The sequence below is a fragment of the Scomber japonicus genome, chromosome 21 (assembly GCF_027409825.1).
Source record: "Scomber japonicus isolate fScoJap1 chromosome 21, fScoJap1.pri, whole genome shotgun sequence".
Taxonomy (NCBI): Eukaryota; Metazoa; Chordata; class Actinopteri; order Scombriformes; family Scombridae; genus Scomber; species Scomber japonicus.
Window position 1 is genome coordinate 17,711,021 of NC_070598.1, and position 20,745 is coordinate 17,731,765.

Here is a 20,745-nt window from a genome sequence, read left to right on the forward strand (position 1 = left end):
GTAGACAACGACGAGCAGAAAAGAAGGATCGGGTTACGCCTCATCGTCACGCTGAAGGATGCCAACAGCGATACACCACTCAACACGTCTGGACAAGATCAAACACGTTGCACTGGATGTCAAGTTCATTTGTCATTGCAACTATAAAAACTTTTTAAAAATATATTTTTTTATTTATCAATTAAATTATGTTTATTAACTTGTTTGTACTCATTTATCTGTTTGTTATGTTTGGTTCTATTATGTTTTATTCATTCAACCATATCTGGATGAAGGGATCACCTTGGATTGGACTCTGGTGAAGGGGGTGGGGGGGTGGAGGGGGGGGGGTCCTGATCTTCGCTAAGCCCCTCTCCAAATAGAAAGCTGCTCCTCAGACCCAGTTGGACAGGGGAGTGTAATGTGAGTGCAACAGTGCTCACAGAAATCACACAAGAGGAGAAGGGGAAAAAAGATTTAGAAAATAAAATAAAACAAGCAACAAACAAAATAAATAAAAAAGAAAGGAGAAAAAGAAGGAAATATAAATCAACAAAAAAATATACAATTCTGCACTGTCCCAGCTGTCCTGACCTGACCTGCCCCAGATCCACCTCAACACCTCTTTGTCCTCTTTGTGCAATAATTAGCGTTTTACCGATTGGGGACATGCCTAGTGTCTATCCCTGAAAATGAATGAACCTAATCCTAACCTTAACCATATCAATTTAATGCCTAAAACAAACCCTTACCCTAAACTGAACTTAAACCCAAATCTAACCTTAAAACCAGGTCTTAAGCCTTAGATTGCTCTTTGAAGTTGTGGAGACCAACATGCAAAATGTCCTCACAACACAGAAAATGTCTTCACAATGCTGGTTTTCAACAGAAATCAGTTCTCTGAAAGACAGAAATGCGTGCGCCGTGCACACAGAAACACACACACACACACACACACACACACACACACACACACACACACATACACACACACGCACACACACACGCACACACACACACACACACACACATACACACACTTACACACACACACACACACACGCACACATGCACACACGTACAACAATATAACATTTGTGTTGTTCTTGTTATTGTTGCAACTGTTTTTTTGGGTTTCTCCCTCCAGTCTTGTGTTGTGTCATACAGTATGTTTCTTCATGTTGGTCACTTTTATTGCACCATAATAAAATTAAATAAAATAGTGTGTAAAAAAACAATATAACTACAGTATAATGTGACTTTAAAAGTACATTGAATTCATGTATCATGTAACTCGTTTACGTAAAATATCACACTGTTAAAGTACAGCATATAACAACAATGATCAGATCATAAAAGCACAATTTTCATTCAATTTCATTAGCTGACATTACTGTAATAACTACTTAGCTTATTTTAGACAGTAATCATAGGACCCTGAAAGTGCTCCTGAAAACAGGTTGACATTTATCATGTTGGTGGTTGGTTGTTAACTTTTTGAACTGTTAAACCTGTCTTCTCCTATCGTACCTGTTTGTGACTGGGGAGCTAGATCAGGAATTGTTATAGATGCTGGCCCATACAGTTCTGTGATACACTGTTTGTGTGAATGAGCTCTACAAATACTGTAAACCTGACAAATAGTACAAGATTTAAAAATATTATAGAAAAGTAAGTTTATTAATATATATTGGAGGTGATTCTGAGCCTAATGCTTCCGGGGGTCTCCAGTCTGCACAGTGTGGAGTTAAAGAGAAGGTCTCAGGCTGCACAAAGACGTATAGAGAGGGCCAGTACCTGATGGCTCAAAACTGAGCTGTGGGCCTCTACTAACCCCCTATTTCTCCCATATATTAGTTATTACTCTGGGAATATAACCTAAAAAATGCACTATATAAGCACAGGACATTCTGAAGTAATAAAGACTACATTAACTCTGGATCCCTATACAAAATGGGATTAAAACTGGCAATCCAGTTTTAATCCAATACAGTATGATGTATCCCTCAAAGTCCTGAAACATGATCATTTTGACAGATGAGCTTACATCTTTTTTTTGGCCCTACCTTAAATGTCATATACAATCTAATATACTGTATGTGTTTAAATTGTAGTGATAATCATTACAGTTATCACCAATAAATTCTTTTGGTTGTATTCAAATCTGTATTCTCATCTTTAAATCACACAGAGAGTGATACGTTTTTAGCTAATTAAACATTTTAAATGGTATAATTACCAGTAATAAGTTTTTAGCTAATTAAACATTTTAAATGGTATAATTGCCAGTAATAAGAGATCTAGGGTGTACATAACTTTAAGTGGGGACTTTCTCTCTTGAGGAGAAAGTACATATTGACAAGCAAACCCACTTTAAATCAACAGCTGCTCCCTCCCAAACATATTCATGTACAGGCATGTGTAAGACTGACTGCAGAGAGACGAGCAAACAGCTGAGATCTGAGATGAGGACATAGTAAAGGAAGTGACCTCAAATCCCACTAGGTCAAAGTTAAACTCAAGGTGTGAATTTTTGCCTCTCCAAGAGATTCTCAAGTGGCGTATTAAGGTCTTGCAAAGAGATCTTTTTACTGATGCTCCAATTAGCACCTTGTTACTTGTCACTTTCCTTGAGCTGCGAAACCTCGACAGCTATCTTAACCTTTAAGGAAGGTGGTACTGGCGGGGTTAAGAAGATCAAAACCCTTCGACTCAACACTTTGTTAAACATGCGTTCTTCTTCAGCTGACTTTCTCTTGCCTCTGTTTGACGGATGTCTTTACATCTGGTTCAGTTTGGTTTTAGTATTATAGAAAATTACCTTTTCCTTAATTACTGCTGTTTTATTAATGACTACCAACGTTATTGTATATTTATGTGAGTGATCTTTAATGTGGGACCAGACAAAACAATATTTGGTAAAATATCTTTTACTATAAATATTTTACACATAATAACTGCTTTGAATAATAATCGGTAAGCACTTTTATTAAACTGAATAAACACTTAAGTAGCACCACTTCGTACATCACCATCTTAGGCCAGTTGAGACAGTTGCTCCTCCACATTTTGACTATAAATGTTTATTTATGTCCAAGCACCTGCTGTAGAACAATGAGAGGGCAAGGTCTGGCAATCAAACAAGCCTCACAAGTGTCATAAGAAATATTTCACAGGTTTATCTTTGTTCTCAAGGATAGACAAAAGGAACAGTTGACAGGATGGGTTCACTGTAGCTATTAGTCTCACGAGTGACAATGCATCATTGTGACCTTTTTGTCAGCAGGAGACAGGTGGATGTGCTGATATGTTCCATACCTTTGTGTTTCAAGAATTTGGTCAACAGAAAATATTTCACAAGACATACCTCAAGTTTTCGTGCAAACAAACTCAACAATCTCCCAAACAATGGTGTGTCCATATTCTTTTAAGGCCATATGGGCTAAAATAGAACAAAGGCTCAGAAATGTACATTGTTGACCTGGTGTCATCACACCATATGGTTCTCCTTATTGGGAGCGTGAGAACAAATGGTTATGATGTGAATGTGCTCCATGTCTTCCTTATAAGTCAAAGATGTAAACACCTCCACCTCTGAAATATCATACAGATCATCTGCTGGAAGATCTGAATAATTAATTTCTCTGCCTTGTAGGGTTGGACAACATCCTTTATAAAGGAAGCTGGAGGCCTGAGACACAGCATGTTACCAGCCAGACTGAGGGTGAGTACTGTGGAGGAGAATCTTTGTAGATTATTATATCCTATATTAATTCTATTGGTTTAACAGTACATATTGTGAGATTGTGAAGATTGGATGATAGTATTTTTTCTCTATAATCTGCAACAGGTAAATTACATCGGCTTGTGAAAGGGGTGAAAACAAAGGTAAAATTACATTGACAATCAATGTGGTTTAAATATAAATTATCATTTAACTGACAGCACAAAAAATGAATTGTAAATTATATTTTGTAAGCTTTCTATGAGGTTGTTCTTTTTACTGCACAGCTTTCAAGATGTCAGGTGACGCCCTCATGGCGGAGTTTGGGTCAGCAGCTCCCTTTCTCAGAAAGTCAGATAAGGAGCGTCTGGAGGCCCAGACACGACCCTTCGACATGAAGAGAATGTGCTTTGTACCCGATCCTGAGGTGGAGTACGTTAAAGCACAAATCACCAGCAGAGATGGCGACAAAGTCACCGTTGAGACTGAGTTTGCGAAAGTAAGTCAGGCAACCACGTACTGTGTAATGAAGGGAAAGTGATGATGTCACAGCAATCAAACAAAGTGGTTAGCTTATACTTATCTGACTTTCCTGTTTTAAACCCTTACAGACTGTTACCCATAAGGAGATAGACATCCACCCTCAGAACCCGCCAAAGTTTGATAAAATTGAGGACATGGCGATGTTCACCTTCCTCCATGAACCTGCTGTGCTGTTCAACCTCAAAGAGCGTTATGCAGCATGGATGATCTACGTGAGTGATGACCACAAGTCTTCTGATCTCTCCAGTGCCCGAAACCTTCAGTCCAATAACGAGGACATCTTTTATTTATCTTTGTCAACAGACCTACTCAGGGCTGTTCTGTGTGACTGTCAACCCCTACAAGTGGCTGCCAGTGTACGATCAGGTGGTGGTCAATGCCTACAGAGGAAAGAAGAGGACTGAAGCTCCTCCTCACATCTTCTCCATCTCTGACAATGCTTACCAATACATGCTGTCAGGTACGTTCACCTCATTGTGCACTTTGCTTTTTGGAGCGTGATGTTCTCTTTGACATTGTCTAAACATTTAAAGAAAAAAAAAAACTAATACTGTATTGTCTTAAATCCTGCAGACAGAGAAAACCAGTCTGTCCTTATTACGTGAGTTATTCACAAAAATCATATCTGTTTCTATTCTGAAGAACAATGATGCATTTTTTTTTTTTTACGAATATCTTCATGTTTACATATTCAGTGGTTTTCATTTGCAGTGGAGAATCTGGAGCAGGAAAGACTGTGAACACCAAGAGAGTCATCCAGTACTTTGCCAGCATTGCAGCAGTTGGTGGCAAGAAGGATGCTGCTCAGGAGAAAAAGGTTGGTTTATGTGTTCATTATGATAAACATAATAAATGGTGTTTTAATAGTTGGGCTTAAAGTTTGCATCCATTAAATCCACAGGGCACCCTGGAGGATCAAATCATCCAGGCTAACCCTGCTCTGGAGGCTTTTGGAAATGCCAAAACCATCAGAAATGACAACTCCTCCAGATTTGTAAGTGTCCTCATTAGACATGCAGAGACATAACGATTTTATATTCACAACATCTTACCAACATTTTTTTAATTACAGGGTAAATTCATTCGAATTCATTTTGGAGTCAGTGGCAAACTGTCTTCAGCTGATATTGAAACTTGTAAGTACACAGTACATAAATAATTGAATGTTAGGAAAAGTTCTTACAGGACAAGAACATACATCCAGGGAATGAACTCCAATACTCTGCAATATTAGTATTTCATGTATACTACTAATTTCAATTGTGTGCAATATACATATAATATACATATATATTTATTTCACTTTAATCTGTGCAATAAGAATATCATCTCTGGTATATTACCATTCAATACCAATATTACTCTTGTAAATAATGTAAATAATGTCACACACTTGTTATTTATTCTTCTTTATTGTTTTTCATATTGCTGCTCTTCTATTTTACTGTTCACATGCTGCTGTAATAATGCAAATTTCCCCATTGTGGGACTAATAAAGGAATATTTTATATCTTAATACCAATATGCTCTATGTTTTTTAGATCTGCTGGAGAAATCTCGAGTCACTTATCAGCTCAAGGCTGAGAGAGACTATCACATCTTCTACCAGATTCTGTCCCAAAAGAAACCAGAGCTGCTGGGTGAGAATCAATCATCCATTCATGTGTTCAAAGTAGACAGAAGACATGATGTTGAAAGAAATGTCATGTTTTACAATTAAATATATTTTATTTTTCAGAGATGCTGCTTATAACAACCAACCCCTATGACTACAGTTACATCTCCCAAGGAGAGATTTCTGTTCAATCAATTAATGATGCTGATGAGTTAATGGCAACTGATGTAAGGAATACATCAAATATTGAGGTAACCTACACTGTCACAGGCCCATGAATTCTAATAAAAAATGTGATCTATTAAAGGATGCTTTCGATGTCCTGGGCTTCACTCAAGAGGAGAAAAACGCCATTTACAAACTGACTGGATCCATCATGCACTTTGGAAACATGAAGTTTAAGCAGAAGCAGAGGGAGGAGCAGGCAGAGGCTGATGGCACTGAGGGTAAGTAAAGCTTCCAAATCTTTATCACTCTTAAAACTTTATAGTCATAAACTCTCTGAAAACTTTGTTGTATTGTTGCAGATATGGACAAGATTGCATATCTGATGGGCTTGAACTCTGCTGACGTGCTGAAGGGCCTGTGTCACCCAAGGGTCAAAGTCGGAAATGAGTGGGTCACCAAAGGTCAGAGTGTTCAGCAGGTGAGTCTTCTTACAAAGGGCTGTCAATGCAAATACATACTTAAGTAAGGCATAGTGCAAAAAAAATAAAATGTAATTTTTACATAACATTGTTTTTATTTAAAAAAAAAAAAAAAAGGTATACAACTCCATTGGTGCACTGTCCAAGTCAGTGTATGAGAAAATGTTCTTGTGGATGGTGGTGAGAATCAACCAATCTCTGGACACCAAGCAACCCCGCCAGTACTTCATCGGTGTGCTGGACATTGCTGGATTTGAGATCTTTGATGTGAGTGTCAGAGATAAATGACCACGCTGTATGAAATCAACTGTATCTTTAAAAGAATGAACAGTGAAACAAGAAAACTATTGTTTTCTCTCTCAAATGTTTCGTCAAACATACAGTTCAACACTTTCGAGCAACTGTGCATCAACTACACTAATGAGAAGCTGCAGCAGTTCTTCAACCACCATATGTTCGTACTGGAGCAAGAAGAGTACAAGAAAGAGGGCATTGTGTGGGAGTTCATTGACTTTGGTATGGACTTGGCAGCCTGCATTGAACTAATTGAGAAGGTTGGTGTTTTCAAACTTGCACATACTAGAAATTCTATTATTGTCTACTATACAATACGATATGATACAATATGATACGATATGATACTATACTATGTCCCTTTAGCCCATGGGCATCATGTCCATCCTTGAAGAGGAGTGCATGTTCCCCAAAGCCAGCGATGCAACATTCAAAGCCAAGTTGTATGACAACCATCTGGGTAAAAGTAACAACTTCCAGAAGCCCAGGATTGTTAAGGGGAGACCAGAGGCTCATTTCTCCCTGGTTCACTATGCTGGTACTGTTGATTACAACATCTCTAACTGGCTGGAGAAGAACAAAGACCCACTGAATGAGACAGTGGTTGGGCTCTTCCAGAAATCAACTCTGAAGGTGTTGTCCAATCTTTTCGCTAATTACGCTGGAGCAGATTCAGGTAAATTCATATATATAATATAACATTCTATTTAAGGGAACATAATATGCTTTTAGTTTGTCTGTGATTTATTTACTATTTACGATAATTCTGGAGGTCCATGTAATTTGAGATGAACTTATGTAAAAATTCTCTACTTTCTATCTCTACTTCCTCATCAAACTGATGTCAGCTTGTCTGTGCATGCTCTGCAACCTTTTTTGCTAAAGTTTTTGCTAAGGTTGTTTCATGGGTTGTTGTGTTGTCACTGCCCTATTTCATATTGGATTTCTAAAATATAGACTTGAAAATGTGTGAAATATGTTTTGCCTTAAAACATTTAAAATATGTTGAACATCATGATTCATCTGAATATGAATGATTAATGATGAACACTGGAAATCTTAAAATTACATACAGCCCAGGAAGGTGGCGGTAAGGGAGGCAAGGGAGGTGGAAAGAAGAAAGGTTCTTCCTTCCAGACTGTGTCTGCATTGCATAGGGTGAATGAACTTTACATTTTTTAAAAAAAATTCAAAGAGTGATAGGTCAAGACCCCATGGAGTTTGATGAATATCCTTTTACTCATACAGGAGAATCTGAACAAACTGATGACCAACCTCAGGTCAACTCACCCCCACTTTGTCCGCTGCCTCATCCCCAATGAGACTAAGACTCCTGGGGCGATGGAGAATCCTCTGGTCATGCACCAGCTGCGTTGTAACGGTGTGCTGGAAGGCATCAGGATCTGCAGGAAGGGATTCCCCAACAGGATCCAGTATGGAGACTTCAAACAAAGGCAAGAAATGTAGCCTCTCATAGTGATGATTAAGTAGAATGCATATGCACATTCATTCACTAATTGTAATGATACTATTGTATCATTTCAGATATCGCATTCTGAATCCCAATGTTATCCCAGAGGGCCAGTTCATGGACAACAAGAAAGCTGCAGAAAAACTGCTGGGCTCTCTGGACATTGACCATGAGCAGTATAAGCTGGGACACACAAAGGTTGGTTCTGTCATTACATAAACTAATATGAACAATGTTGAAAGCAGGTTTTTTTCTAGGGGGAAGTTACAAATTCTTTCAATACTAGGTGTTCTTCAAAGCTGGTCTGCTGGGTGTTCTTGAGGAGATGCGAGATGATCGTCTTGCTCTCATTATCACTGGAATTCAAGCGAGAGCCAGAGGATTACTTGCCAGAGTTGAGTTCCAGAAAATTGTTGAGCGCAGGTAGGAAAACAGTTGATTGATGAATGTTATTCACATAAATTGAGAGGCAAAAATTTACATTTAAGTCATGAATTGATTTCCACTCCCAGGGACGCCTTACTGGTGATCCAGTGGAACGTGCGTGCCTTCATGGGTGTCAAGAATTGGCCTTGGATGAAGATGTACTTCAAGATCAAACCTTTACTGAAATCAGCAGAGACTGAGAAGGAGATGGCAAACATGAAGGAGGAGTTCTTAAAGCTCAAAGAGGCTTATGCTAAATCTGAAGCCCGCAGGAAAGAGCTGGAAGAAAAGATGGTCACCCTTCTCCAAGAGAAGAATGACCTGCAGCTCCAAGTCCAATCTGTAAGATCAGTCTTTCAGTTCACCCAAATATTACACAGATTTATTCTAGTGTAACAATTTACAATATTATTTTTGGAATTGTTCTTTAGGAACAAGACAATCTTACAGATGCAGAGGAGCGCTGTGAGGGTCTGATCAAAAGTAAGATCCAGCTTGAGGCCAAATCCAAGGAGCTGACAGAGAGACTAGAAGATGAAGAGGAGATGAATGCAGAGCTGACTGCCAAGAAGAGAAAGCTGGAGGACGAGTGCTCAGAACTCAAGAAAGACATTGATGATCTGGAGCTGACTCTGGCTAAAGTGGAAAAGGAGAAGCATGCCACTGAGAACAAGGTAAGAAATTATTTTGACTTATGTTGACAGAACATCTTTTTAACCAGGTAAGTTATGCTAACTAAACAAAACAATATTCTAGGTTAAGAACATGACTGAAGAGATGGCAGCTTTGGATGAAATCATCGCTAAGCTGACTAAGGAGAAGAAAGCTCTTCAGGAGGCTCATCAGCAAACGCTGGACGATCTGCAGGGTGAGGAGGACAAAGTCAACACTCTGACCAAAGCCAAAACCAAGCTGGAGCAGCAAGTTGATGATGTGAGAATACATTTATATATATTCACCAGAATATAGAAATAATAAGTTCAAAGTCTATAGTATTTTAGTAAATCTGTTTTTTATGATTTAAAACAGCTGGAAGGTTCTCTAGAACAAGAGAAGAAGGTCAGGATGGATCTTGAGAGAGCGAAGAGGAAGCTTGAGGGAGATCTGAAGTTAAGTCAGGAAAGCATAATGGACCTGGAAAATGACAAGCAGCAACTTGAAGAGAAGCTGAAGAAGTAAGTCTTTGGGAAGAATGGGAAGAATACATTTCCCCAAAGGACAACTTGCTAAAGATATATATTTTTCTTGACAGGAAGGACTTTGAGATTAGCCAACTTCTCAGCAAGATTGAAGATGAACAAGCACTTGAGGCTCAACTTCAGAAGAAACTTAAGGAACTACAGGTATAACATTAAAACATGGCTGTCACATTGCTACTTCAAATGATCAAACTTATTTCTTAAACTCTTAACATACTTTCACATCTTAGGCTCGTATTGAAGAGCTGGAGGAAGAACTGGAGGCAGAGCGAGCTGCCCGAGCCAAGGTGGAGAAACAGAGGGCCGATTTGTCCAGAGAACTGGAGGAAATCAGTGAGAGGCTGGAGGAGGCTGGAGGAGCCACCGCTGCCCAGATTGAGATGAACAAGAAGAGAGAGGCTGAGTTTCAGAAGATGCGCAGAGACCTTGAAGAGGCCACACTGCAGCATGAAGCCACTGCTGCTGCACTGAGGAAGAAGAATGCAGACAGCGTGGCTGACCTGGGAGAGCAGATTGACAACCTGCAAAGAGTCAAACAGAAGCTGGAGAAAGAGAAGAGCGAGCTCAGATTGGAACTGGATGATGTGGTCTCCAACATGGAGCAGGTTTCCAAGTCCAAAGTGAGTATGACCAACAAAGGAACCCTGAATACTAAAAAGTATGCTGAAGTTTTAGGGATACCTTCATGGGATGTCCATGTGTTCAGAACTAATTACACATAACTAAAAGAGTGAAGATATTAAACATTATACCTGATAAAGATCAACATGTTAGTTTTGACACTGTAAACTTGCTAGCATGACGACTGCAGCATTAAGCTCAAAGCCTCACAAAGCAAATGTGTTTTATTTTCAGACAAACCTGGAGAAGATGTGTCGCACTCTTGAAGATCAATTGAGTGAATTGAGGACTAAAACTGATGAAAGTCAGCGCATCATCAATGATTTTACCATGCAGAAAGCAAAGCTTCAAACTGAAAATGGTAGGACACATCCTTAAATCTTTGAGATTGAATATATTACATTTTAAATGGTAGAATAATTTAAATCTTTCTTAACAAAAGGTGAGCTTTCGAGGCAGATGGAGGAGAAAGACTCTATGGTCTCCCAGCTGACCAGAGGGAAGCAGTCTTACACTCAGCAGATTGAAGACCTCAAGAGACAGCTAGAGGAAGAAGTCAAGGTATCTAAAATGGGCATAAATGCAGTATCCAGTTAGACTTTGGGTTAATTAGACAGTATCTTCAGTATCACAGCTTGTGTCTTTGCCTTCTAGGCTAAGAATGCACTTGCCCATGCAGTGCAGTCTGCTCGCCATGACTGTGATTTGTTAAGAGAGCAGTTTGAAGAAGAACAGGAGGCTAAAGCTGAGCTCCAACGTAGCATGTCCAAGGCCAACTCTGAAGTGGCTCAGTGGAGAACAAAGTACGAAACTGATGCCATCCAGAGGACGGAGGAGCTGGAAGAAGCAAAGTAAGAACCGTTGTGTGTCCTATTTGACTCTGATGACATGATTTTGAGGGTAACTGAGAATGAATGTAATATGTCAAATAGGAAGAAACTGGCCCAGCGTCTGCAGGATGCTGAGGAAGCTGTGGAAGCTGTTAATGCTAAATGTTCCTCCCTGGAGAAAACCAAACACAGGCTTCAGGGTGAGATTGAGGATCTCATGGTGGATGTAGAGAGATCCAATTCTGCTGCTGCAGCCCTGGACAAGAAACAAAGAAACTTTGACAAGGTAATTAACAGAGAATGACAGAATCAAGATTTTTAGGTATATTTAAAGTTTACAGCATAATTTAATATACAATTTAATCAGGTCCTTGCCGAGTGGAAGCAGAAGTATGAGGAGTCCCAGACTGAGCTGGAAAGTGCCCAGAAAGATGCTCGTTCTCTCAGCACTGAGCTCTTCAAACTGAAGAACTCATATGAAGAATCTCTGGATCATCTGGAGACAATGAAACGAGAAAACAAGAATCTCCAAGGTCGGAAGACACAATTAAAATATGATTGATCTTTTAACATAAATAGGGATAAGGAATGGTAAAATGAATCTATTGTCTGAACAGAGGAAATTTCTGACCTGACTGAGCAACTTGGTGAGGGAGGGAAGAGCATCCATGAGCTGGAGAAGATCCGTAAACAGTTGGAGCAGGAGAAGGCTGAGATACAAACTGCTCTGGAGGAAGCTGAGGTGAAAAATGTTGAATGTCTTCTTATCTATATGCCTATTTGTGATTCTTTTAAACAAGTGCTTAAGCTATAATGCTTTAAAAGAAAAATGATTTGCTGTTTTTAACAGGGTTCCCTTGAACATGAGGAAGGTAAGATCCTTAGAGCTCAGCTTGAGTACAACCAGGTGAAGGCTGACATAGAGCGTAAACTGGCAGAAAAGGATGAGGAGATGGAGCAGTCCAAGCGTAACAATCAGAGAGTGGTGGACGGTCTGCAGAGCTCACTGGAGGCTGAGACTCGCAGCAGAAATGAGGCTCTCAGGGTGAAGAAGAAGATGGAGGGAGACCTCAATGAGATGGAAATTCAACTGAGCCAGGCCAACAGGCAGGCAGCAGAGGCTCAGAAGCAGCTCAAGGGACTCCACAGTCATCTAAAGGTAGTACAAAGTCTTACGTTGATGGTAGCATTATAGGTGTTTTCTTTGTCCTTGTCCTGAATTTAATTTAATTAATTTGGTTGTTTCTTGACAGGACTCCCAGCTGCAGCTGGATGAAGCTCTCCGTGGCGGTGATGATCTGAAGGAGAACATCGCCATTGTGGAGAGACGTAACAATCTGCTGCAGGCTGAACTGGATGAGCTGAGGTCTCTGGTGGAGCAGACTGAGAGAGGTCGTAAACTGGCTGAGCAGGAACTGCTGGATGTCAGTGAGAGGGTTCAGCTGCTGCATTCTCAGGTATGTCTAAAGCTGTGACCACTATATGCTATTAATGCTGTTAATATTGAATACTAATGAATCCTCAATGATGATCTTTGTAGAACACCAGCCTGCTGAACCAGAAGAAGAAGCTGGAGGGAGACACATCCCAGCTTCAGAATGAGGTGGAGGAAGCTGTGCAGGAGTGCAGAAATGCTGAGGAAAAGGCAAAGAAGGCCATTACTGATGCTGCCATGATGGCAGAGGAACTGAAGAAGGAGCAGGACACCAGCGCTCACCTGGAACGCATGAAGAAGAACATGGAACAAACCATTAAAGACTTGCAACACCGTCTGGACGAAGCTGAGCAAATCGCCATGAAGGGTGGCAAGAAGCAAGTGCAGAAGCTGGAGTCCAGAGTAAGAGAGACCTATTTTTTCAGATGTTGTTAAGATACTTTATTTAGTTTCTGTGACACTGTGATCTTGTTTGTTTTTGTACTGCAGGTGAGGGAGCTAGAAGCTGAAGTGGAATCTGAGCAAAGGAAGAGTGGTGACTCTGTGAAGGGAGTCCGTAAATATGAGAGACGCATCAAGGAGCTTACTTATCAGGTCTATTATAAACATGTGCTCTCCACATTCAAATTAATTCTGTGTCATATATAAAAAGCAATGCATGACCCTGCCTATTAAACCCTGTTCAGACTGAAGAGGATCGTAAGAATCTGTCCCGCCTGCAGGACCTGGTAGACAAACTGCAGTTGAAAGTCAAATCTTACAAGAGATCTTCAGAAGAGGCTGTAAGTACAGGTGTATTTTGATATTAGATGTGCAAAGCGCCCGCCCCTTCTTTTAAAAATAAATAATCAAATTGAATGATTTAACAGGAGGAACAAGCTAACGGCTATATGACCAAGCTCCGTAAACTGCAACATGAACTGGATGAGTCAGAGGAAAGAGCTGACATTGCTGAGTCGCAGGTCAACAAGATGAAAACCAAAAGCCGTGATGCTTCATCCAAGGTCAGTGATGACAGCAATTTCAGTCATATTTCCATGTTTTTTCTTTAACTTTGTGTAATTGCAGTAATGCTTTGCTTTGTATATAGTAATCATATTGTAAATTAATTGACTGCAACCTAATGGTTTTCATTCATTGTCTCCTATACAGAAGGGGCTTGAAGGTGAATGAAGCTCTTGGCTGGAACCTTCAAAGACTCAAAGCTAAAACATATTAAAAATATGTAAACAAAATAAAGAGTGATGCATATCAAAAATCCAAACCTGTGTCGTGTTTTTCATATATCCTCATGTTTTGCTGGCAGATACAACAGTCCAAGCAAGTCAGGCGAACTTGAAATTTTAATTTGCCCAAGGATGTGAGGTTGAATGTTTTGTCCCTGTGTATGAGATCTACACCAGACAGCAACCCAACAGAGTGCTTGCTGGGAAAGGTTTCATGTCCTCATGACCCAGAAGAGAAAATAAATAGGTACTGACCAAGTGGATAACTCTGGGCTGGAAAAGTGAAGCCAAAATGATTTAAACCTGCTTTCTCTCTAATGGCCAGCAGGGGCAACTCCACTGGTTGCAAAAATAAGTCAGATTGTTCTGAAGTTTATGAGAAAATGACACTAAATCTCACTTGCCATGGGTCATAAACTGTAAAAAAAATGTTTTTGCCATTTTAAAGAAAACTATCTAAATTTGTTTACGTGATAATGCAGTTGTTGAGAGTGCCATTCACAGTGTTGTTGTCAAATCAACACATAGTATAGAAAATGGCAGCACCGGTAAGAGCCACTAGATGGAGACACAGCAACAACACACACAGAAATGTTTTACACTAAGATAAGTGACCCAATTTACAGACTTCATAGTGTCACATAATGGCAAGCTATAAAAGAATATACAAGTAGGCTATGCACTTTTCAGGTACTTTTACAATGATAATTCTAAGATTAATACAAATCTTATGAATTCTAAAAAACAAATATCAGATGATTATAAAATGATGAAAACACTGATGCATTAAAAAGAAAAGCAAAACAAAATGTGTATTATTTTCCCCGGAGAGATTGCATTAGGTACGTGAATTTAAAAAAAGATAATTTGCCATAAATGTGCTCGTTTGTTGTGGTGCTGATCAGTGATGAATTTAGGTCTGAAGACCTGTAACTTGGAGGGTCCAAACATCTACCAGCATCTCATGACATGAAGCATATTATATTATTCTGTATATAAATAATAAATACAGGACAAATCAAAACCCATTGAATTTGACAAGTCAAATACTATACATATTGTGTTTCTACCAATATCAACAGAAATGCATTTTATTCACCAATGAAAAAACTGCATTAAAGACTAATTTGAAATTTACTGAATGCAATGTACCTCTGAAAATATCCACATCCACACCCGTGACATTAATTATCACCAAACACATTGATTGACTATGATGACTTACCTTTCAACACACATTGCCAGATGGACAAACTAATTTCCAGGGTGTTTTTACATGTGGCATTAACCTCATCACACAAGAGTATAAGCTAGGTGATGAGTGTACATGTCATAGTGAGATAGCGTTCAGATCAGAGAATCTTATGGGGTCTCTTTTAAAAGTGATAAAACAAGCTGTAATTCCACATAAATGCATCTCACTGCATTGCTGTGACAGAGGGACACTCAGTGTCAGTAGGTTCAGAGATATGTCTCCCCTCTGCACACCTTAGACTTTAAGATTCCTTCATCTTTGCAGGATCAGTCTGATAATTGCTACTGTTCATATCCCTCGGTCAAGTCTTAGACTGTGGACAAAAAACCACAGCAGGAGAGACGTGACGAGTGTAAGGCAGCTGAGAATGAAACTCTCAACATGGATTGGTATGTTCCACCCTGGTAGCAAAACAATGCCCTCAAGGTTAGAACAGCATTTAGAGTAAGGTGTGGAGCTGTGATAGTTGAGTGATGAGGAGTGCAGGGTAAAGTGGTCAATAGATTGTCATACTTTCTTGGGTCATATTGGACCACATTATCACCTTGCAGAAAGACAGCACACTTTTGACAGCTCTCTTCAGCAAAGCAATGTTGGACAACTTCACCTCTCACACTGTTATCACCTCTTTCTTGGTGCCCCATCCTGCAGTGCTGATGAGATATTAGTGAGCCCTCAACTCACTCATAATTATCAACATTTGATTGAGAAAACATTAAATTAATCTAATTTATCTGTCCATGATTTCAGACCTTGTCCTTCTCCTGTCAACCAATTGTCCTCATTATGTTCCTACCTTTACCAGTCACCTGACCTTGCACCTGCACCTCATTATCCCATTGTCCAAAGAGTTTATACTAGACCTGCACAGTAGCCTTGTCATTTGTCACACTGCTATGTCTCCTAGTCATAGCAATTGCTTGAATCTGCCTGACCGAATAGTGATTTTGAACTATGCTAGTTTTATTTTTAGTCTTCTCCTTCCTGCCTTACCTGTTATACCTGCTGACAAAATAAACTCTTTTAATGTTCATGCTCTTTAAGTCTGCTTTTGGGCCAAGAGCAATATTTCCTCACCCACCCTTCCTCTTACTGTCACTATTGCCAGAAAAGTAATACTACAACTTTTGGTTGGATTCCTAATGTAACTGTGGCTATTACAATTGTTTCAAGTACCTATGGAACCCTTTAACTACTGCTAAAACCTCCATATGTAAGTCTGGCTTTTCTTTTTCCTGCTTGCTCCTTTCTGATCAATTATGGCTTTTGTGTCAGTTTTCTTTGGTCTTACTGTCTGGCCCTCTTACATTCTGTACATTTCTCTCTTACATTCCTTACATTTTTCCTGTCTTTTCTTACTTTTGTCCTCTCTTCTCTATTCCTGCGTTTCTGTCACTCATATAGTCATATGCATAGCTTCCACCCTGTGCCTATTGTTCTTTATCTGTCATTTTAGTTTTTCCTCTTTGCTTTTCCCTCTAATTTCCTCTAGCGCTTTTAGAGGACATACATTGATTAAATTGCAGCCTGTTTAGCCACTGCTGGTTGAAGGGCTCTTGCTCAATACTGGACCATTTTCAAAAAACATTGAACCCATTAGTCACTTAGACATAAAATGTGGGAGAACATGGTCTAGATTGAAAAAGACAGAAGTTTCTCTTTATGCAACAACTCTGTTGTAATCTACAAACTCCTGCCCATAACTACTGTATATTCTGTTGATGCACCAGGCCATTCAAGCTCACTTGTTTGACAGTTTATGCAACATCCACCTCCACATCCTCCGCCAACTCTACATGTTTCTCCACCCACCCTTCTCTCTCTTTTTTTCTCAGCTCTCCAACGTCATCTGCTTTCTTCTTCCGTCCTATTCCAAACAATCCACCTGTATGTACTTCATATGTGTGTTACATGCAGTGAACAGAAGCATCATTTGAATGACACGAGGATTCCTAGGTGAACAAGACAACATCAAAAGCTAACCCTTCAAACCGCTGTGCTGGACTGCTGGGCCTGCAGGGAAAGCTGAGTGTTGAAAGGGTCTTGTTATGCAATTCAAAGGTCTTGGAGGAGCAGATGCCATCTCTAACTACGTCTGAGATACATTAACACTTTGTAGGTGGCCTTGCACTTTGTATGGTGCAGAAATACTCTTGACAGGTGACACGATCCTTGTGGTGACTGCAGACACTTGTGAATTCCAACAATCCAATTATCACTTCTGAAAATATACAATATATAAAGATAAATGGGATTTTAATATAAAGTATATCTTTTCATTTTTTTCTCTACCAAACAATTTCTTATATATAGGACTGTAAAATCACCCTCTTCCCTTTCTCGTTTCTTTGTCTTTAAATTACATTTTCATATTACTGTGAATGGCTTTTATTCGATATCAGTTGAAAAACAGGGTCCAAACAGCTAGAATCATGTGTTCTGGAGGCAAGTGATCCTGGATTTACATTGTCAAAATATGACATTAGATTAAGTTTAGATGAGCTCAAGAACAAGTTAACAACAACAATAACTCAAGATAGCTAACTTAAGAGCTGTTGACACGATCAGTTGGTTTCACCTTTGAGTCTAAATGAAGATGGCATGACCACACAAGGTTGAAGGTGGAGGATTGTCAGACCAGATCATATGTGCAAAGGTCTTGGAGGAGTTCACACTTTGTTAAGAACCCCCTTTCTCAAATTATCACCTCACAGCAATCTGTACATTTTCTTTATACAATTAGTACTTGTGACAGGTAATTTGGTCTCATATGACACTTAACAGAAGAGGAAGTAATTAACCTAGACTCTTAAATATTGTGTAAGTTCACATTTAGTGGCAAAAGAAAGTTAAATAGAGACTGTTCATACTGCTTAGGGGGACAAATGACAAGCCAGATGAGTGTGGAGAGCTTACTTTCACTTAAGGTCAGAAAAAAGAATCCCAAAACAATTTCACAGATATATCTTTGTCCTCAAGGGTAAACCGAAGGAAACAATGTGAGGCCAACAATATGGAGTGTGGAGTTACAGTATGAAGTGGCAGTTTGTTTTAGTGGCAGTATATATGGCTGTGACCTCGCCTTGCTTAGGAACAGCTGCAGCTGTGATGATGTCCACACTCAACTTTCATCCTTATGTCCTGTCAACAGCAAAACATGGACACAAAAAACATATTAAATAAGTGGAAAATTGAAAGCCCACAGCATGTGAAGACTCATTTTTTAAAGTCCTTGTTATTGTAGGAATTTTCAGTAGGTGTGTTGCGATCACCTACTGAACTGACTATTGAAAAGGTGGTCAGAACTGCCTGGCACCAAAGTTTCTCCTGAGAGGAAATTGGTGTCCTGTATTTACTGTAGAAGCAGCATTGTTTTGTAACTGTGGTTTTGAATTTTGTGTGAGATGTGCTTGGGGAGTATGTGAGTGTGAGCCAGAGCCAGTAAGTGTGACGGTTGGCAGCTCTCACTGAAATCTAAGTTTGATATAATGTGTCACTGTGCCTTTGCAATCCATCTCAGTGTGCCAAAGACATTTGTAGTGGCTCTATGAACAGTCATGTGGTAATCTCCGAGCTCAAGGACAAAAGCAAGGAAACAATGTGCCATAAACACCTCTCAGTCCTCTGTGGTTTGTTTTCAAGACATTGTGTTAGTGAACCTTTTGGCTGACTTCTACTGGGAGTCTATAAATGGAAGAATAATAGATGCAGAACCGAGACTATACAGTAGGTAGCAAATATAATAAAACAAAGTGTTATTCTATTATCCATCTGAGAGTCAGGAGATCACTAAAGTCACTTGAATACATCTCCTGGGAATCATGAATATGTATGTAATGTATTCATCTTATAAGCAACATGTATATCTATAGCAAATGTTATAGCAATTCATGCGAAATATAAATATTTTACTCAGAACCACAAACCTCCTGGTGGTGTCAGAGGATCACCAGAGTGAGTTGGACTCATCCTCTGGAGACCAAATTGATGACATTTTATCCAGTAGTAGCTTTTTGTCCCTCTCTCAATCTCCAAAGACACTAGATCTGACTTTACCATACTAAAACTCAATGGCATCTTTCCTTGAAGTGGTAGTTCAGCAATTTGCGAAATAAGCTAAGCTAACCGACTTCCTATTCTTCCTGCTTCTTCCTATTTAACTGAAAAGAAAGTGAACAACTGTACAGTATTACCCAAAAAGTCAAACTAAGATCACCCTCAAAGCTTCCATGTGAGACATTAAACAACTGTTTACACAGGCTGTGTTCTCTGGTGATGAGTAAACTGATAATCTTCTTAATCATCAATAAATATTGACCTCTATCCAATTCAGCTTTTTAAACTCAACATGGCACACATACACATACATAATACAACTATGACCCAAAATATGCCTGTTGGTCCATCCGGCCATGACTGTTGAATCACTAGAACAGTACACCAAGGTCCCTGTCGTATGTAGAGAAGACAATGAAGCTTGATCATAAGTGTTGACGGCAGAAGGACACAAGACAGCTGGGAATGCCTCAGCACCCCCCTTGATGTAATGAGGAATGGTATGTTGGGTGCAGACAACCGACTGTCAACCCACAAGGTCATGGCGAATGTGTGAATTTGTTAAAGTCAAAGGGCTCATATGCTTCTTAAGAAGGTCTTCAGAAGGTCCACTCAATAAACACGTTGTTTAAGGATCTCATCTGTTAACTCGACAGCTATTAGACCTATTGACCCTCTACTATTAATAATGTATACATGCAGGAGATGATAACTGCTCTGTATGCACTAAATGTATTTACTGACAGTATGGAGGCTGAAACCTTTGAAAGCAGGCAGCTGTCACACACCATCTTTTATTATAAATGGAAAGAGGGTGGCTGAGATCCACTGGGAGGCAAACACAGACCAGATGAAGCAATTCAAGTGAAAAATTAACAAGTTTATCTTTGTCCTCCAGGATAATAGAAGACAGACAATGCTATTGTCTGTAGACACACAAGCAGTGCTTTCTGTTGTGGTGACAGACCACAATACGGACCACTAGACCACCAAATGTTTAAAATTGATCAACCTACATAATAAAATGCATTAGAAATTGCTGATAAACATTTACACAATAACTAAGTGGTTATGGTAATGACTAACTTTTATCCCTATTACGTATACATATGTGTTAACTATTACCACTTTACTTCCTTCTGTTTCACTCCTTTTGTTTATATATATATATATATATATTTTTTTTTTTAAATATATATATATATATATTTTAAGTGTGGCCTTTCAGTGGCATCTTCTGTATGAAACTGCTATATAAATTAAGTGTATTACTATTATTTCATATGACCAATTATTATATTAGTAAAACATATTTCTGTAGTTTGATGCCTTTTAAGTCACTCAAAGGACAACACTAAAATAGATGCTGATCTAAGACCAGCTCATAAGTTTCAATTGCACTGACCAATGGTTATATGGGACTT

The 20,745-nt window shown here is 39.2% G+C and overlaps 1 protein-coding gene and 1 pseudogene across 1 annotated transcript; both read left to right on the plus strand.

The window, feature by feature from the left end:
• The first annotated feature begins 3,998 nt into the window (after positions 1-3,998).
• Positions 3,999-12,824, plus strand: LOC128382257 (myosin-6-like; annotated as a pseudogene).
• Positions 12,825-13,024: 200 nt separating this feature from the next.
• Positions 13,025-14,236, plus strand: LOC128382350 (myosin-7). The gene is made up of 5 exons (XM_053342348.1): positions 13,025-13,186; positions 13,274-13,378; positions 13,471-13,566; positions 13,654-13,788; positions 14,177-14,236. Exons 1-5 carry the CDS (start codon positions 13,025-13,027, stop codon positions 14,234-14,236), a joined length of 558 nt encoding a protein of 185 aa, XP_053198323.1.
• The last annotated feature ends 6,509 nt before the right edge of the window (positions 14,237-20,745 follow it).

What these genes read in the sequence shown, in the direction of transcription:
- LOC128382350 (XM_053342348.1), top strand. Translation starts at nt 13,025, where the DNA reads ATGGCAGAGGAACTGAAGAAGGAGCAGGACACCAGCGCTCACCTGGAA. An exon ending in TCAAGGAGCTTACTTATCAG is followed by an intron (nt 13,379 to 13,470) that starts GTCTATTATAAA and finishes AACCCTGTTCAG; the next exon opens with ACTGAAGAGGATCGTAAGAA. An exon ending in AGAGATCTTCAGAAGAGGCT is followed by an intron (nt 13,567 to 13,653) that starts GTAAGTACAGGT and finishes ATGATTTAACAG; the next exon opens with GAGGAACAAGCTAACGGCTA.